The following is a 12,108-nucleotide window of genomic DNA, read 5'->3' on the forward strand; positions in this document are numbered from 1 at the left end:
TAGAAGGGCATATGAAAGTCATATCTATGTTTATTTATTTATTTTGCTGAGATTGCATTATCATTCAAGCGTGAAGCGATGTTTCACTGAAGATTACTGTATAAACCTATATTGTTCTATATTATGTAGGAAATATGACATTTCATTACAAGCAGACAGTTATTTTTATAGAGAGCATAAAAAGTATTTTTCCTTTCAGGCACCTGCGGCGAGGGGGTGTATGTATTCTCAATTTTTTTTTTTTTTTTTTTTTTCCAGTGTGAAAATCAACCTGAAAATAGAAAGCTCTTATTCTAAATGGATTGTACTCCCAGTCCATTTGTATGGTACTTTCTGCAGAAATTGAGCAAAACGCAAACAGATGACATAGCAGGTGTTTGCGTGGTGTGAAGCGGGGCATTGCCAGAGAGGTGCAGGGGAGCTGTCCTATGGGGCACTGGAGCTGGGATGGTGCTGTGCTGGCTGGGCTGAGCCCTCGTGTGACTCCTTCCCAGCACTCGGGCCCCAGGTTGCGAGGCCAGAGCTGTGCTCGGCAGCCCACCAGGCTCATCATCTCTGAAACAGCAGGTCACCTGCCCACTGGATCCTCGCATGCCTCAGTGGGCTTCTCAGCTTATGAGTCCAGGCTCTTGGGTCACATTTGCCAGCTCACCATGGAATTGCTGGTGAGGTCCTGTTGTTGTGGTTGCTGAGACTGAGTTGTGAAGAGCAGTGTTTCTGTAGACATTTCTGCATCTGCAAGTATGTTTTTCAGTTGTCTGGAGGTAGCAGGTGTTCCTAGGTGCTTGTAATGAGTAGACCTACTCCAGATAAATAGTACCATACTTAGAAGTGTGTTAGTTTTTAAAAGCCTAGTTACATTAACTTTCTTTGCACGAATTATACGAGAATAGCGTTGCAAAGCAGTACATAAATGCTGTTTGTTATCTAGTAGTTTGAACACAAGATTCTGGAATTTCAGAACTTTGGATTTTATTGATTTCAGTTAACAGGGAATGAGTATAAGGTGTTGCATGGGGTTTTGGTGTATTGGTGACTATAAAGGGATAGCAGAGTATAGCACAGTATTTCGAAGTGTGTTTCTAACTGAAGTAGTGCATTGATTATTCTTTCATGATTCTGACCAAGGAGACCTGTATTTTTGTATAAAATTGGATATATGGCAAGATGTGGCTTTTTATCTGGGTCCTATAATGAGAAAATGTTGGACTTCGCAAGGCTTGACTGAGTTTTAACATATATGTTCCAATAACAGCACTGCCTATGCTTTCATGTGAAACATTTTTTGAAAGCTTTGATAAGCTGTATTTTATTTCTGGCAATTGTGACACCTTTTTTAAAAAAAAAACAAGATTTTCTAAGTTATTAAGATACTTAACCTTCAGAACGAGGATAATTACCTTCAGCTGTCAGCTCTTGGACATTTTATCTCTGAGTCTTACTTGTGCCTTGGAACTTAGTACCAGTGGATTGTCTGTCTCTGCAGATAGGAAACTGGATTTTGGAGAATTTAGTGGGGTGTGGGACACATAGTGTTGTGTCTTCTGCATCAACTTTTTTTAAAGAAATGAGATAGTATTTATGACCAGTAATAACACCTGCTAGGTGAAGATAATGATACAGATAATGAAATCTTACATGTAAAGACAAAATCTGCTCGGTGCTGGATTGTTTATTCCTCCGTTCCCGTTTCTGATGGCAATGGAAAAGAATTCTGTTCTTTGAAGCTTTATCCTCTGGTACGATAAAAGTGATGTTGGACAGAGAAATGGTTTGATGCTGTAAAGTGGGCATTATATTTATTTATCAGGTGAATTTGAGCCTCTGGCAAAGACGTTTAAATGATGACTAGTGGTTTTTGATGTCTAATTTGCAGTACTTTTCAGAGGTGAGCTTTTCAGCGTGCAAGTGTGTTATGAATTCTCAGTGTGTAGGCTCATTTGTAGGGCTTTAAGCTGCATAGGAGAAATTGAGACACCCAATTACAAAACATGCTTGAATACTTCTTCCTTGGAGTTTGGTTTCAGTCCATGGCATTCCCTCAGTAGTTGTGTTTCTGAGTTTCAAGTTGTTTTTCAAGCCAGTCTCTCTTCTTTCTGTCTGCAAAGCCTCATTTAATGGCACAGTCGTGGGGTTTTTTTTGTTGGGTTTTTTTTTTTTTTTCCCCTGCAGTGAAATTGTGAATTGTATATCTCATCACTCCTTTGTGTGTTACAGCATTCATGCTGGGCCAGATTCTCAGGATTCAGTAGAGTTATATGGTTATCTACCAGCTGAGAATTCGTGCCGGCATTTCTGGCTTCAAAGTAAACCTTTGGAAAGGAAGCGCACCAGGCTTCTAATTGGTTGTGACATCCAGGAGCCGCAAGTGGCACAGGTCTTGCAAATGTGTGACAAAGGCCCAGCATGAGAGACATAGCAAGGGGCGGGAAGGTGAAATGCCGTGATTTTTCCCTTCTGTCATTAATCGTCTTTCATAGTGGTGATATATTGCAAATAAAAGGATGAGATAAAAATCAATGTGGTGGGAGATGGTGCATTTGAATCTTAGAAGATTAAATATGAGAAGGCATGCTGCCGCTTGGACATCAGCAGGATTAGCGAGACTGAAATATTTCTGGATCTGCCTGGTCAGACTGTAGTTTAATAAATATTGTATGAGCTGTCACGCTTTGCTTGTTTAAACTGAGAAATCCCTGAAACGATAGTGGATTGCAAGCGTGTCTTGTATTTATTTCTCAGGCAGAAGCACAGCCGTATAGCATTATTAGCAATAATACATCTCTGCCTTACACAGTGCAAGGACAGGTTTCCTCTGATGTACGATGGAGAGGTGGTAACGGAGTCAGTGGTAAAACCTGAAATTGGTGCTTGGTGAATTGTGTTGGGAGAGGCAGTGCCTGAGATTTCTCAGAATTTAGGAGCCTATTTATCTGACTGCAGCACACCTTATTTACAGGAACTTAATCTGCTCACAGGAGACACAAATGGCCCAGCATCCCATTAAAAATTCTGTCAGAAAATCAGTAGCTGACCAGTTTGTGAACTTGTCGAAGTGACAAGTGGGCATGCTGACAGAGATGGCATTTGGGTTTTTTCATTGAACAAACGCAGTGGTAGAGCATGGTGGATGACTCTCAAAAGTGAAAAATATTGATGGGAAAATGAAAAATGTAATATGAATCTTTCTGACTTAGCATTTTTACTGGACTGTTGTTTCCCTCTTTTTTTTTTTTTTTTTTTCTTTTTAAAATAAAATTAGATATAGAAAGAGAAATCCATGCAGCGCCCCATGTGAGTGAGAAGTTAATTCAGCTCTTCAGGAATAAAAGTGAGTTCACGTTTCTGGCCACGCTGCAACAGAAGGCATCAACTTCTGGAGTTATACTGTCCATCCGAGAGTTAGAGCAGAGGTAAGAGGAAATTCTTTCTCTCTTGTAGCAGTAGCAACATAAAAAATACTGAGTGCTCAGTGGTCCATTTTGACTATGTGTTGAAATGGTAGATATAAAGTCTGACGTGCAAGTGAAAGCCTTTCTTCATAGTTTGCCATTTGCTCCTTTTTTCTACTTGTTTTTTGTTATAGGAGGAATTTATTATTTATGTGGCCTGGTCTGTAAAATAACTTAAATGGTTAGATCAAACCCAATGTAATATAGACACAATGTACTTTGGAAGTTACAAACCTTGTAATGCAGTTTCCCTTACTAGTTTATTATATGCACTTTGGAGTTTGCTTTTCAAAAGTTAAACTTACATGTTTCCTGCTTCACTATGTTTTATAACATTTTAAAATAATATGTTTTCTTTTTTGAGATTCAGCAGTTAAGCTACTTGTGCTTCTGTATGATGATGTGTATGTTTTCTTCCTGCCGTAAATAGAATATATTCTTAGTTGGTGTTTCCTTTTCTTTTTTTTGTTTTCCTTTTTTTTGTTGTCAGTGTAGGAGGGGAAAAAAGAGGTGTCTCTAGCTGTTAGTGGTAGACCTTAGTTTATTAAAACAAAAATTTACCTAGTATTATGGCCCATAATGCAATTGCAGTGATGTTTTGGTGTTTCAAAGTGTGTGTTGTGTCAAATAGTCTCCTACTAGTAACCTTCTGAATGCTTTTTTTGTGATTTCTTAGGGCTTGAAGGACCTTTGCATCTAGTCAGATTTTTGTTGTAGTAATAGGATGTTCTTTGGTTGCTCCTATTTCAACTCTAATACCAGTCATTCCACAGCATTTCTTTGGGGTGGGGGGATCCTATTGGCATGTAATTTAGTTAATCATGTACATGATACACAACTGTTAGCCCCCTTTCTTACCTTTTGTTGGGAAAATACACGAAGGAGAGGGCAGTGGTTTCATTATCACCAAATTGTCAATGATGGCATTTGCCAGTGCAACAGCAGAGATGTCCAGGCAAGGATAGCTAAGGGGAGGACTCTTCTACTTCCTTATTCTATCATAATACTTTTCTGTCACCTCTACTTTCTTGTTGGTCTCTTACTTGATTCCTTCTTTCATTTTCCAGGCCATTGTCTCAATATAGAAGAATATTGCTTTACATTACACAAGGATCCCTCCCTGCAACTCTTCCTGTTTTCCTTCTCTTGCTCTATCATTTTGTTTGTCATTACTTTTTCATTCCTCCAAGCTTTTCCAGGCCATTGTAGCTGTCTGAAGTCCTGGTTAACAGGATCAGTTTGCCATGTTAATGGATTTGGGTTTTTTTTTTTGTTTGTTTGTGTGGTTTTTTTTTTAAATTTTAAGGAAGAGGAAATTGAGGAGAGCCATTGACAGAGGAACGCTGCCCCATGTGTAGGGACATATGCATGCACTCAGCAAAATCCAAGGTCAAGCTAGACGGGCAGTGATGATTATAGAATGCAAGGCACGTGGATTTTTAGATATGGCCTCTTCTGGATTTAGCTGCTTAACTCCTGTATCTTGATGGACAGAGACAGAAGCTGGTAGAGAGATGTGCTATGCAGGAGTAATCTTGACTGAACAAAATGTGCTGCTGTTGTCCTTGGCACTGAGGTTATCTCTAGTATTTCAAATTATTAGACATCTGTTTAAATATATATGTAGTTGAAGGACTGGGTGCTAGTCTCATTTAAACCTTTGTAGTTCTGTGTAGTAACCAAGGTAGTATCAGTTCATGTAGCTCTATGCAAGAATTGAAACAGACATGTCCAGTGTTGCTAATGACTGCTGTTAAAATTTGAATGTCCGATGAGTTACTGCTATTATCTTTCTTTCCTGGACTCTTGTATCACTTAAAACAAAGTCACTGTTTGTTTCTCTAGTTTCATAAGTTGCTACTTGGACCTTGGTAAGGATAGTGCTTTCAAACCCTTAGGTCTGTGATGACAGATGTTAATAAAGTGGATGACAGTGGAGAAAATAATTTTTAACATTGATGAAGAGTAGAGAGCAAAGATTTGGGGCGTACTGAAGAGGTCATTATGGTCAATGTAATAGCAGAACTTTCAGCTTGCTAATTTGATGTTGCTGTTGATGTTTTGATGCTGCTCAGGTCTTCTGCCAGTCTTTAGCTTTGCATGTGAACTGAAATGGGTGCAGGCCTTTTTTACAGGGGAAGCCTTTTTAAAATTGTTGCTCCTATGAAGCTTTTGATAATCATTGTGGTTCTGTTCTGATGACAGCCAGTTTTTTTTTTTTTGTCAAGCTTTTTTCAACTTTCCGTGTGTCTATGAAAACAGACAATGCAAAGAGAATAGTAAGAAACATCATTATGTTTCAGCATGATGGAGACCTATGGGAACAAGCATAAGGGCACATTTATTACCTAACTAGTATAGTTTTTGACTATGGAAAAGCCAAGAACTTTTCCATTATGTACAAAATAAGAGATATTGTAGTTAAGAACATGATGTTTTTTAACTTATCAGCATACCAGAAGTGGCCAAGTTAAAAGCTTGAGACTTCAGAACATGCAGGAGGTCAATGACACCTGAATAAAGAAAACTGTGCTAGCTCTTGGTAGAAGAGTTCATATCTTTATAAGAAATGTCTGTTTTGCTGTGCACAGATTTCATGGTTGATGAATAGGTTTTATTCCAAGCGACAAAAAGGTGTGTATATATATATGTACACACAACCACACACACATATATTTTCTAGCTTACATATGCCAGCATAACAGCATAACTAGTTCAAAAGGAAGTTCTGCATGATGTATATAGTAGAGATGGTCACCACGAAGCAGTAATATGCTTCGTTTATATTTAATCTGTCTAGTGAGTTTTAGCAGGATTTTATTTTCCATCAACACAATGGAACTCTTAAAATAAAGGTATTAATATAAGATGAATACAGCTTTTTTTAAAGTCAGTAATTCAGATATGCTGTTTTGTATACTAAACGGATATTTCACAACAATTAGAGATTTGCTGTTAATTTATATCATCATGTGATGGACAGGATTTATACTACAATAATGATAAATGCATCTTTGTTAATATTTTATCTTGTTGAATCAGCCTAATGATGATAAAGACTCTGTTTTCATGATCCAAATGTATTAAAATACAGCTTGGAAGATGGAAGGCTTAATTAACACAGATCAAGTCTAATTGAACAGTTTGATAACTGTACACAGTCTGCACATACTATCTGGAATACAGTGGTAAATTTGAAGATTATAATTTTTTTTTCTAAACTATAGGTAACAAAATGTAGTACAGGATGGACAAACATGTTACTTGGGGATGCAGAAGGTGGAAACTGTTTTCTTTATTGGAGAATTATGTTAGCCAGATCTTCCTAGAAGATCTTTGTGAGCTATTTTGCTCACAACCTTGGACTCTTCGGACCACCAAGACACTTTGAAAAGGCCATCAAGATATATAAAATCCAACCCCTAATGAATCCTTATTTCAACAGTGATTTAATACAGTTTCATCCAAAGTTGTCTGCCCCCTCCTTACTTGCTCTGGCCTTGCATGGTCCGAAGCTCAAGAACATAAATTAGATGGAGTCAGCATTGCCTTTGTGCTGTTTACTTGGTGGATTGGAGGCATATTGATGGTTCCTTCCCACCGCTGGTTGAGATCAGTATCTGGAGGAATCTGACAAGGATGTTCAGGTACCCAGGCTTTGTGTCAGTTTGTTTCAATTCAGACGTTCTTTGAAATACTGGTTTTCACCAAAGAAGTTGAGTATGATTTCCTGACTACTCTGGGGCACAATTTAAAAGCAAATGGCTGCTGCAATATTTTCTTTTCTTGTTAATGTCAAAATTCCATCCCCCCCCCCCCCCCCCCCCAAAAAAAAAAAAAAAAAAAAGTCATAAACTCTTCCTGTACTTTTTCTATAAAAATGATAAATTACAGTGAGCGGGAAAGGAAATCATTGGTGTACATCAGATGCATTCTAAGGCTTTTGGTGCTTGGAAGCAATGGGTAAGGTATGTGGAAAAGAGTGGCCAGCATTCTTTAGGTGAATGATCACCCTACTGACTAGCTTATAATATTTTCACATAATTTCCAAACTTTCCAACTGCCCAAACTTTAAATAATGACATTTTAATTGCTGACAGTTTTTTTTGGAGGTAGCTACTATTGAACCACTACTTGTGTCTAAGCTTATGGTGTCATGAAGTATTGAGTCCAGAATGGTTTTTCTGCTAATGTACAAATCTGAACCTCCTCATATCAGAGTAGCACGAGTACCTGTCACCTGGGACTCTGGTACTTACCTGAAAGGAAGTAAGAAGAAGTACAGTCTTTACCAGGGGTCCTCAAACTTTTTAAACAGGGGGCTGGCGTGCGGATGAAGTGCCAGGCAGTCATCTGCGGCTGCTTGGTTTCCCCCTCAACCCCCAGCGGGGGCAGGGGTGGGGTGGGGGTGGTGGTTCTGTAAATACAGGGGACCGGACTGAGGACCCCAGGGGGCTGTATCTGGCCCGCGGGTCGTAGTTTGAGGACCCTTGGTCTTTACAGTATGTTACACGTAACCGGCAGCTGGCTGCCAAGCTTTCATCTGGCCATGACGTGGGAGGTAATAACTCTGGATCAGGTTTTCTAATCTTTCATCAGGCAAAATTCCCTTTGACTTTTGGAAAGTATCCTGTTGGGTATTTACTTGTTCTGTAACAAGCTGCCCTCCAAAGAAAGATTTTTCTTAACCGTTGGTTTAGTTTTGTGGAAAGCAGAGAAACTGGGCGTTGTAATGCGGAGTATGGAAAACTGTTACTTGTGAATTACCCACAAGAAATGGGGTAATACACTTATTGGTTTTCTCCTTAAGGTCTCCTTATGCGCATTCCTCAAGATCCCTCAGTCTTGTGTGTTGTTCCCCTCCACTCCCCTTGCCTTCCCAAAGAAGCCATTGTTGCTTTTGTTACTCTTACTGGTTACTAAAAAGGCGGGATGAAAAACTAACGGTTTTGTAGAATGCCAAGTTGCTTATTCCTCCCTGCTGTTTGTGTGTGTGTTCTGTGTCTGTCTTCTCTGCTTTGTGTTTATTAGTACTAACTTTCTGTGCATGTGTTGTCGTACTGTCTGTAGAGTGTTTCAGAATGGGAGATCCCACTGTAATAGAACTAGGGAGCAAGTCATAAGATTTGTTTCTAAGATTTTCTTACAGGTAGCGCTAAAAACTCTATTTTTTCTAAATTTTCTAAGTTTTTTCTTTTTTTCTTAGTTTTTATGCTTATAACCTGTGTCTAGGACCTGAGCTTAGGAAAATTTATGCCACACGAGATGTTTGGAAACTTCTAAGCTAATTGTATTGCTATGGTGAAATGGATTTATTGAGTGGAGAATTTGGCTCTTCCCTATATAACAGCAAACTGTGTTTATATAAATATTCAGAGGGATTCGGATAAATATGTCAGGCTCATAGCAAAGGATTTTTATTTCTAGCAAGGCAGTTTTGGGTGGGGAGGGGAAACAAGCATGGGACTGTAGTACATTGTGGAATACTTCTCCCTGGTGACACCATGAATGGCTTCTGAGACTGTTAAGGAGTGGATGAAAGCTGTATGGTTACAAATAACAGTTGGAAGGCTACCAGGCCATAATATGTTTGATTAAAAACACAGAAGGGTAACAAGCTAGTTAATGGAACACTGAAACCTAATTAATGAAAAGAAACCTATGCAAGCGACTTCTGACCCTAGTTGTAAGCCTGAAAGATTGGATTTACTCCATACTACATTTTAGATGATTTTCTGCAAGTTGCGTATACGCATATTGGACTCTGAGATGCCCAGTATTTAAAAAGGAAAGGAAAAAATTCACAAATGTATCCATTAACCTTCTTCTTTTAGGGGAAAGGTCACGTCTTCATTAATATTTATATGTAGAATTGCTAAACTGGAAAGCTGTACAGAGAATATAAAGATCCAGCCTTACTTTTATGTCCATTCCTCTGAATGAGGTGATGAGGCATCTATGCAGCCCTTAATATTTTAGTAGTGGAACAAGCAGGTGAACTTTATTTCTTCCCGAATTTTTTTCCCCTTCCCAAAAGGTCTTTAGAGATGCAAATAGAATTGGACCCACCTGCTTCTATGCTTGGCTCTGAAGTATGCAAAAGGGGAAGGTGAGGAAGAACTGTTATATTCTATACATCTTACGCTGATTTAAGTGTTGTGAAAGAGGAGTTACTGCTTGAGGAGCTACCTTCCATCTTGCAGCTCCCTGCTGAGAGCAGGTGTTTTATGTACAGTAGGCTGACAATTGTTGTCTCTCTGCAGCATTAACATGCTGCTGATAACCAGCTGTTGAAACACATTGATTGGACCTTGTTGGCAATTGGAGCCGAATGGCTGACAGTTTGAAACTCTTTAAAACTGAATTTGGACAGTGCAGAAATGTTGTGGTCAGCCAGGAGCAGGATGTGTGGGTCCCCCCGGAGTCTTCTCCCAACATGCTGAGTTACTCTGATTGTTTTATGAGCCTTTGATGTAGGCAAAGAATGGAAATGTCTCGAATTTAGACTGAATGCAACTTTCTGAAAACTGTGTCCGCTGAATTTGGGCGTCTCATTAAGAATGTAACTCTCCTGGTTGATAAGACTGTTAGATGTTTGCAACATGTTACTCACAAATGGTTATTCGCTTGCCTGGACGTTAGGGTGGGTGATGTGTCTGGTTTTTGGTTTTTGCAGTTTAGTGATGTTGCGCGTGTGCTTTCCTTGCAGTCAGTACTGCCTGCTGAAAGGGAGGAGGGTGGCTGTGTGTGCCCTGATGTCTGCCAGCTGTGGAAAGCTGGCGTGCTCAGGTGGCTGGCAGGAAGGGAAGAAGGGGAAGGAGGAAGCCTGCAGGGCAGATGGAGGCTGAGGGCATCCAGAGATCAGCAGGGAGCCTTGAGAGAGTGCAAAGGAAAAGATTTTTTGCTGGGAATCTAGCAGAAATGTGTGGAATTTGTCAAAACATAAGAAATCACTGAACAGCTGCTGAATTGGAGAGCAAGATCAGAGGGAAGAGCCTTTAAGGACACAGTGGTTAAGGTAATTTGTTTTCAGATACTGTAGTTTGACTTGGGTTGCAGACCTCATTAGTTTAAAAGGCTGTGTTATCCTCTTCTGTTTTATTCAAATCTGGTATTTAGAAATTGTGGATTTGGGGATCCCCTGAGCTGAGCCCTTGATGCAGTGACGAGCATGAGGAAGGGAGGGACTGGACTGGGGCTATGGTCTGCTTTGGTTACGGCTCTGCTGGGGGCTCTCTGGTCACACTGGCAGCTCCAGGCTTCTGCATACCCACAATGATCCCTGAGCTAACGCCAGCTCAAAGTCTCAGGTTAGCCATAAACCCGACAGCCCCCATTCAGAAAGTCCTCGGATACAAATGCTTTGTGGACTGCGAATGGTCCACTGGGGAAACTAACCTGTTGTCAATGGTTGTGGGTGATGGGCCCTTCAAGGACTGCTTCAGAGTGTAACTGGGTGGATTGCATTCCCTGCTAGAGTTACAGTGATAGTGTAAGTGCAAGGTGACTTGCTTTTGGAGTGTAAAGAAATGATTCTTTTCTTCTGTCGGGTTACTTTTCTGTCACACTAGTTCATTGTGTTGACATGCCTTACTGTAACAGAATGGCTGAATCTGATGCAAAGGATGAGGTGGGAATACGTAGTCAGGTGAGTGAGGCCATCTTTTCAGGATGGTTACACTAGACTGCATCCCTTAATGTGAGGTCAGCCTCTGCTTTTTCTGAGGGAAGAAAATCAAATTTCTCCCATGACTTGGCCACTTCTTGTGGATACCTACCTTTAGTGGAGATGTCTTGGTTCCTGTTGGTGTTTGTGTCTGTATGTGTATGAGGTTTGGTGTTTTTTTTTTTTTTTAGCTGTAGCAGCTAAGGAGTCATGACTTCACCTTACTTCAAATGATAGACTTTGTTCTGTCCTGCTGACTGTGACTGTGCTAGCTCTGAAACCTCTTAGATGTTGTACTATTTTTAGGTGCAGTCTGGCACTACCTACTTGGTTTACTATGGGTAGGAGAGAGACTAGATCTTTTTCAGGTAGTAGGCTGGTAGCAGCCCCGGTGAAGACAGATTTTTAGACATGTGAAATGGAAACAAAAATGCTTAAGGTCAATCTTAACACACGCCTTGAAAATGAGCAGCTGCGTTGTACCTGCTCTGACTTCAGCTGTCTTTTAGCTGGCAGGCAGATGTTGAGGTTACTTTTTTCTTTATATGATCAAAGAAGAAAGTAAATTTGTATTTGGATGACCTTTGCCTAGTTGCAGGTACACAAATGCATCATAAATGCTTAATGCCTTGCAGCTTGCATGCCCAGCTGCCATGTAGATTTGTAGAACAAAAGACAAAAGATTTGTAGAACAAAAGACAAAATGTTTAATATAGAAAATGTCGTTATAGGTGTGTTTACTGCTAAATGTTTCAAGCTACGCTGATATGATTCCTATTGTCCCCAGAGTGGTCTGCTTGGAAAAAATAAAGTTGTTTAATGGACTAGATTTAGTTCCTTGTGTTTGAAATGAAAGGATACAAATGTTTGAAAACATTCTGTTTAGGTAGCCAACAGCACCGTGAAGTTGAACTTTCAGGCTTTTGCTTGAGAGGTTTGAAAGAATTTCGTATTAAGTTTTGGCTTACTTTGGATTTGCTGGTATAGGAG

At 39.8% G+C, this 12,108-nt stretch overlaps 1 protein-coding gene and 1 long non-coding RNA gene across 6 annotated transcripts in view; one reads left to right on the forward strand and one right to left on the reverse strand.

Annotated features, from left to right (window-relative positions):
* Positions 1–12,108, reverse strand: part of LOC308070739 — a 173,010-nt gene that overhangs the window by 91,652 nt on the left and 69,250 nt on the right. The window lies entirely within an intron of this gene.
* Positions 1–12,108, forward strand: part of NELL1 (neural EGFL like 1) — a 321,378-nt gene that overhangs the window by 28,778 nt on the left and 280,492 nt on the right. For all 5 annotated transcript variants that reach the window (XR_013930834.1, XM_080405208.1, XM_080405205.1 and 2 more), the window contains exon 3: positions 3,263–3,413. Coding sequence is in view for 4 of the 5 variants with exons in the window: in XM_080405208.1 (XP_080261334.1) it covers positions 3,263–3,413 (151 nt within the window). In the remaining variant the exon portion in view is untranslated. The remainder of the gene's footprint in view (positions 1–3,262; positions 3,414–12,108) is intronic.

The sequence above is a fragment of the Falco punctatus genome (genome assembly GCF_963210335.1).
Source record: "Falco punctatus genome assembly, chromosome: 10".
Lineage (NCBI taxonomy): Eukaryota > Metazoa > Chordata > Aves > Falconiformes > Falconidae > Falco > Falco punctatus.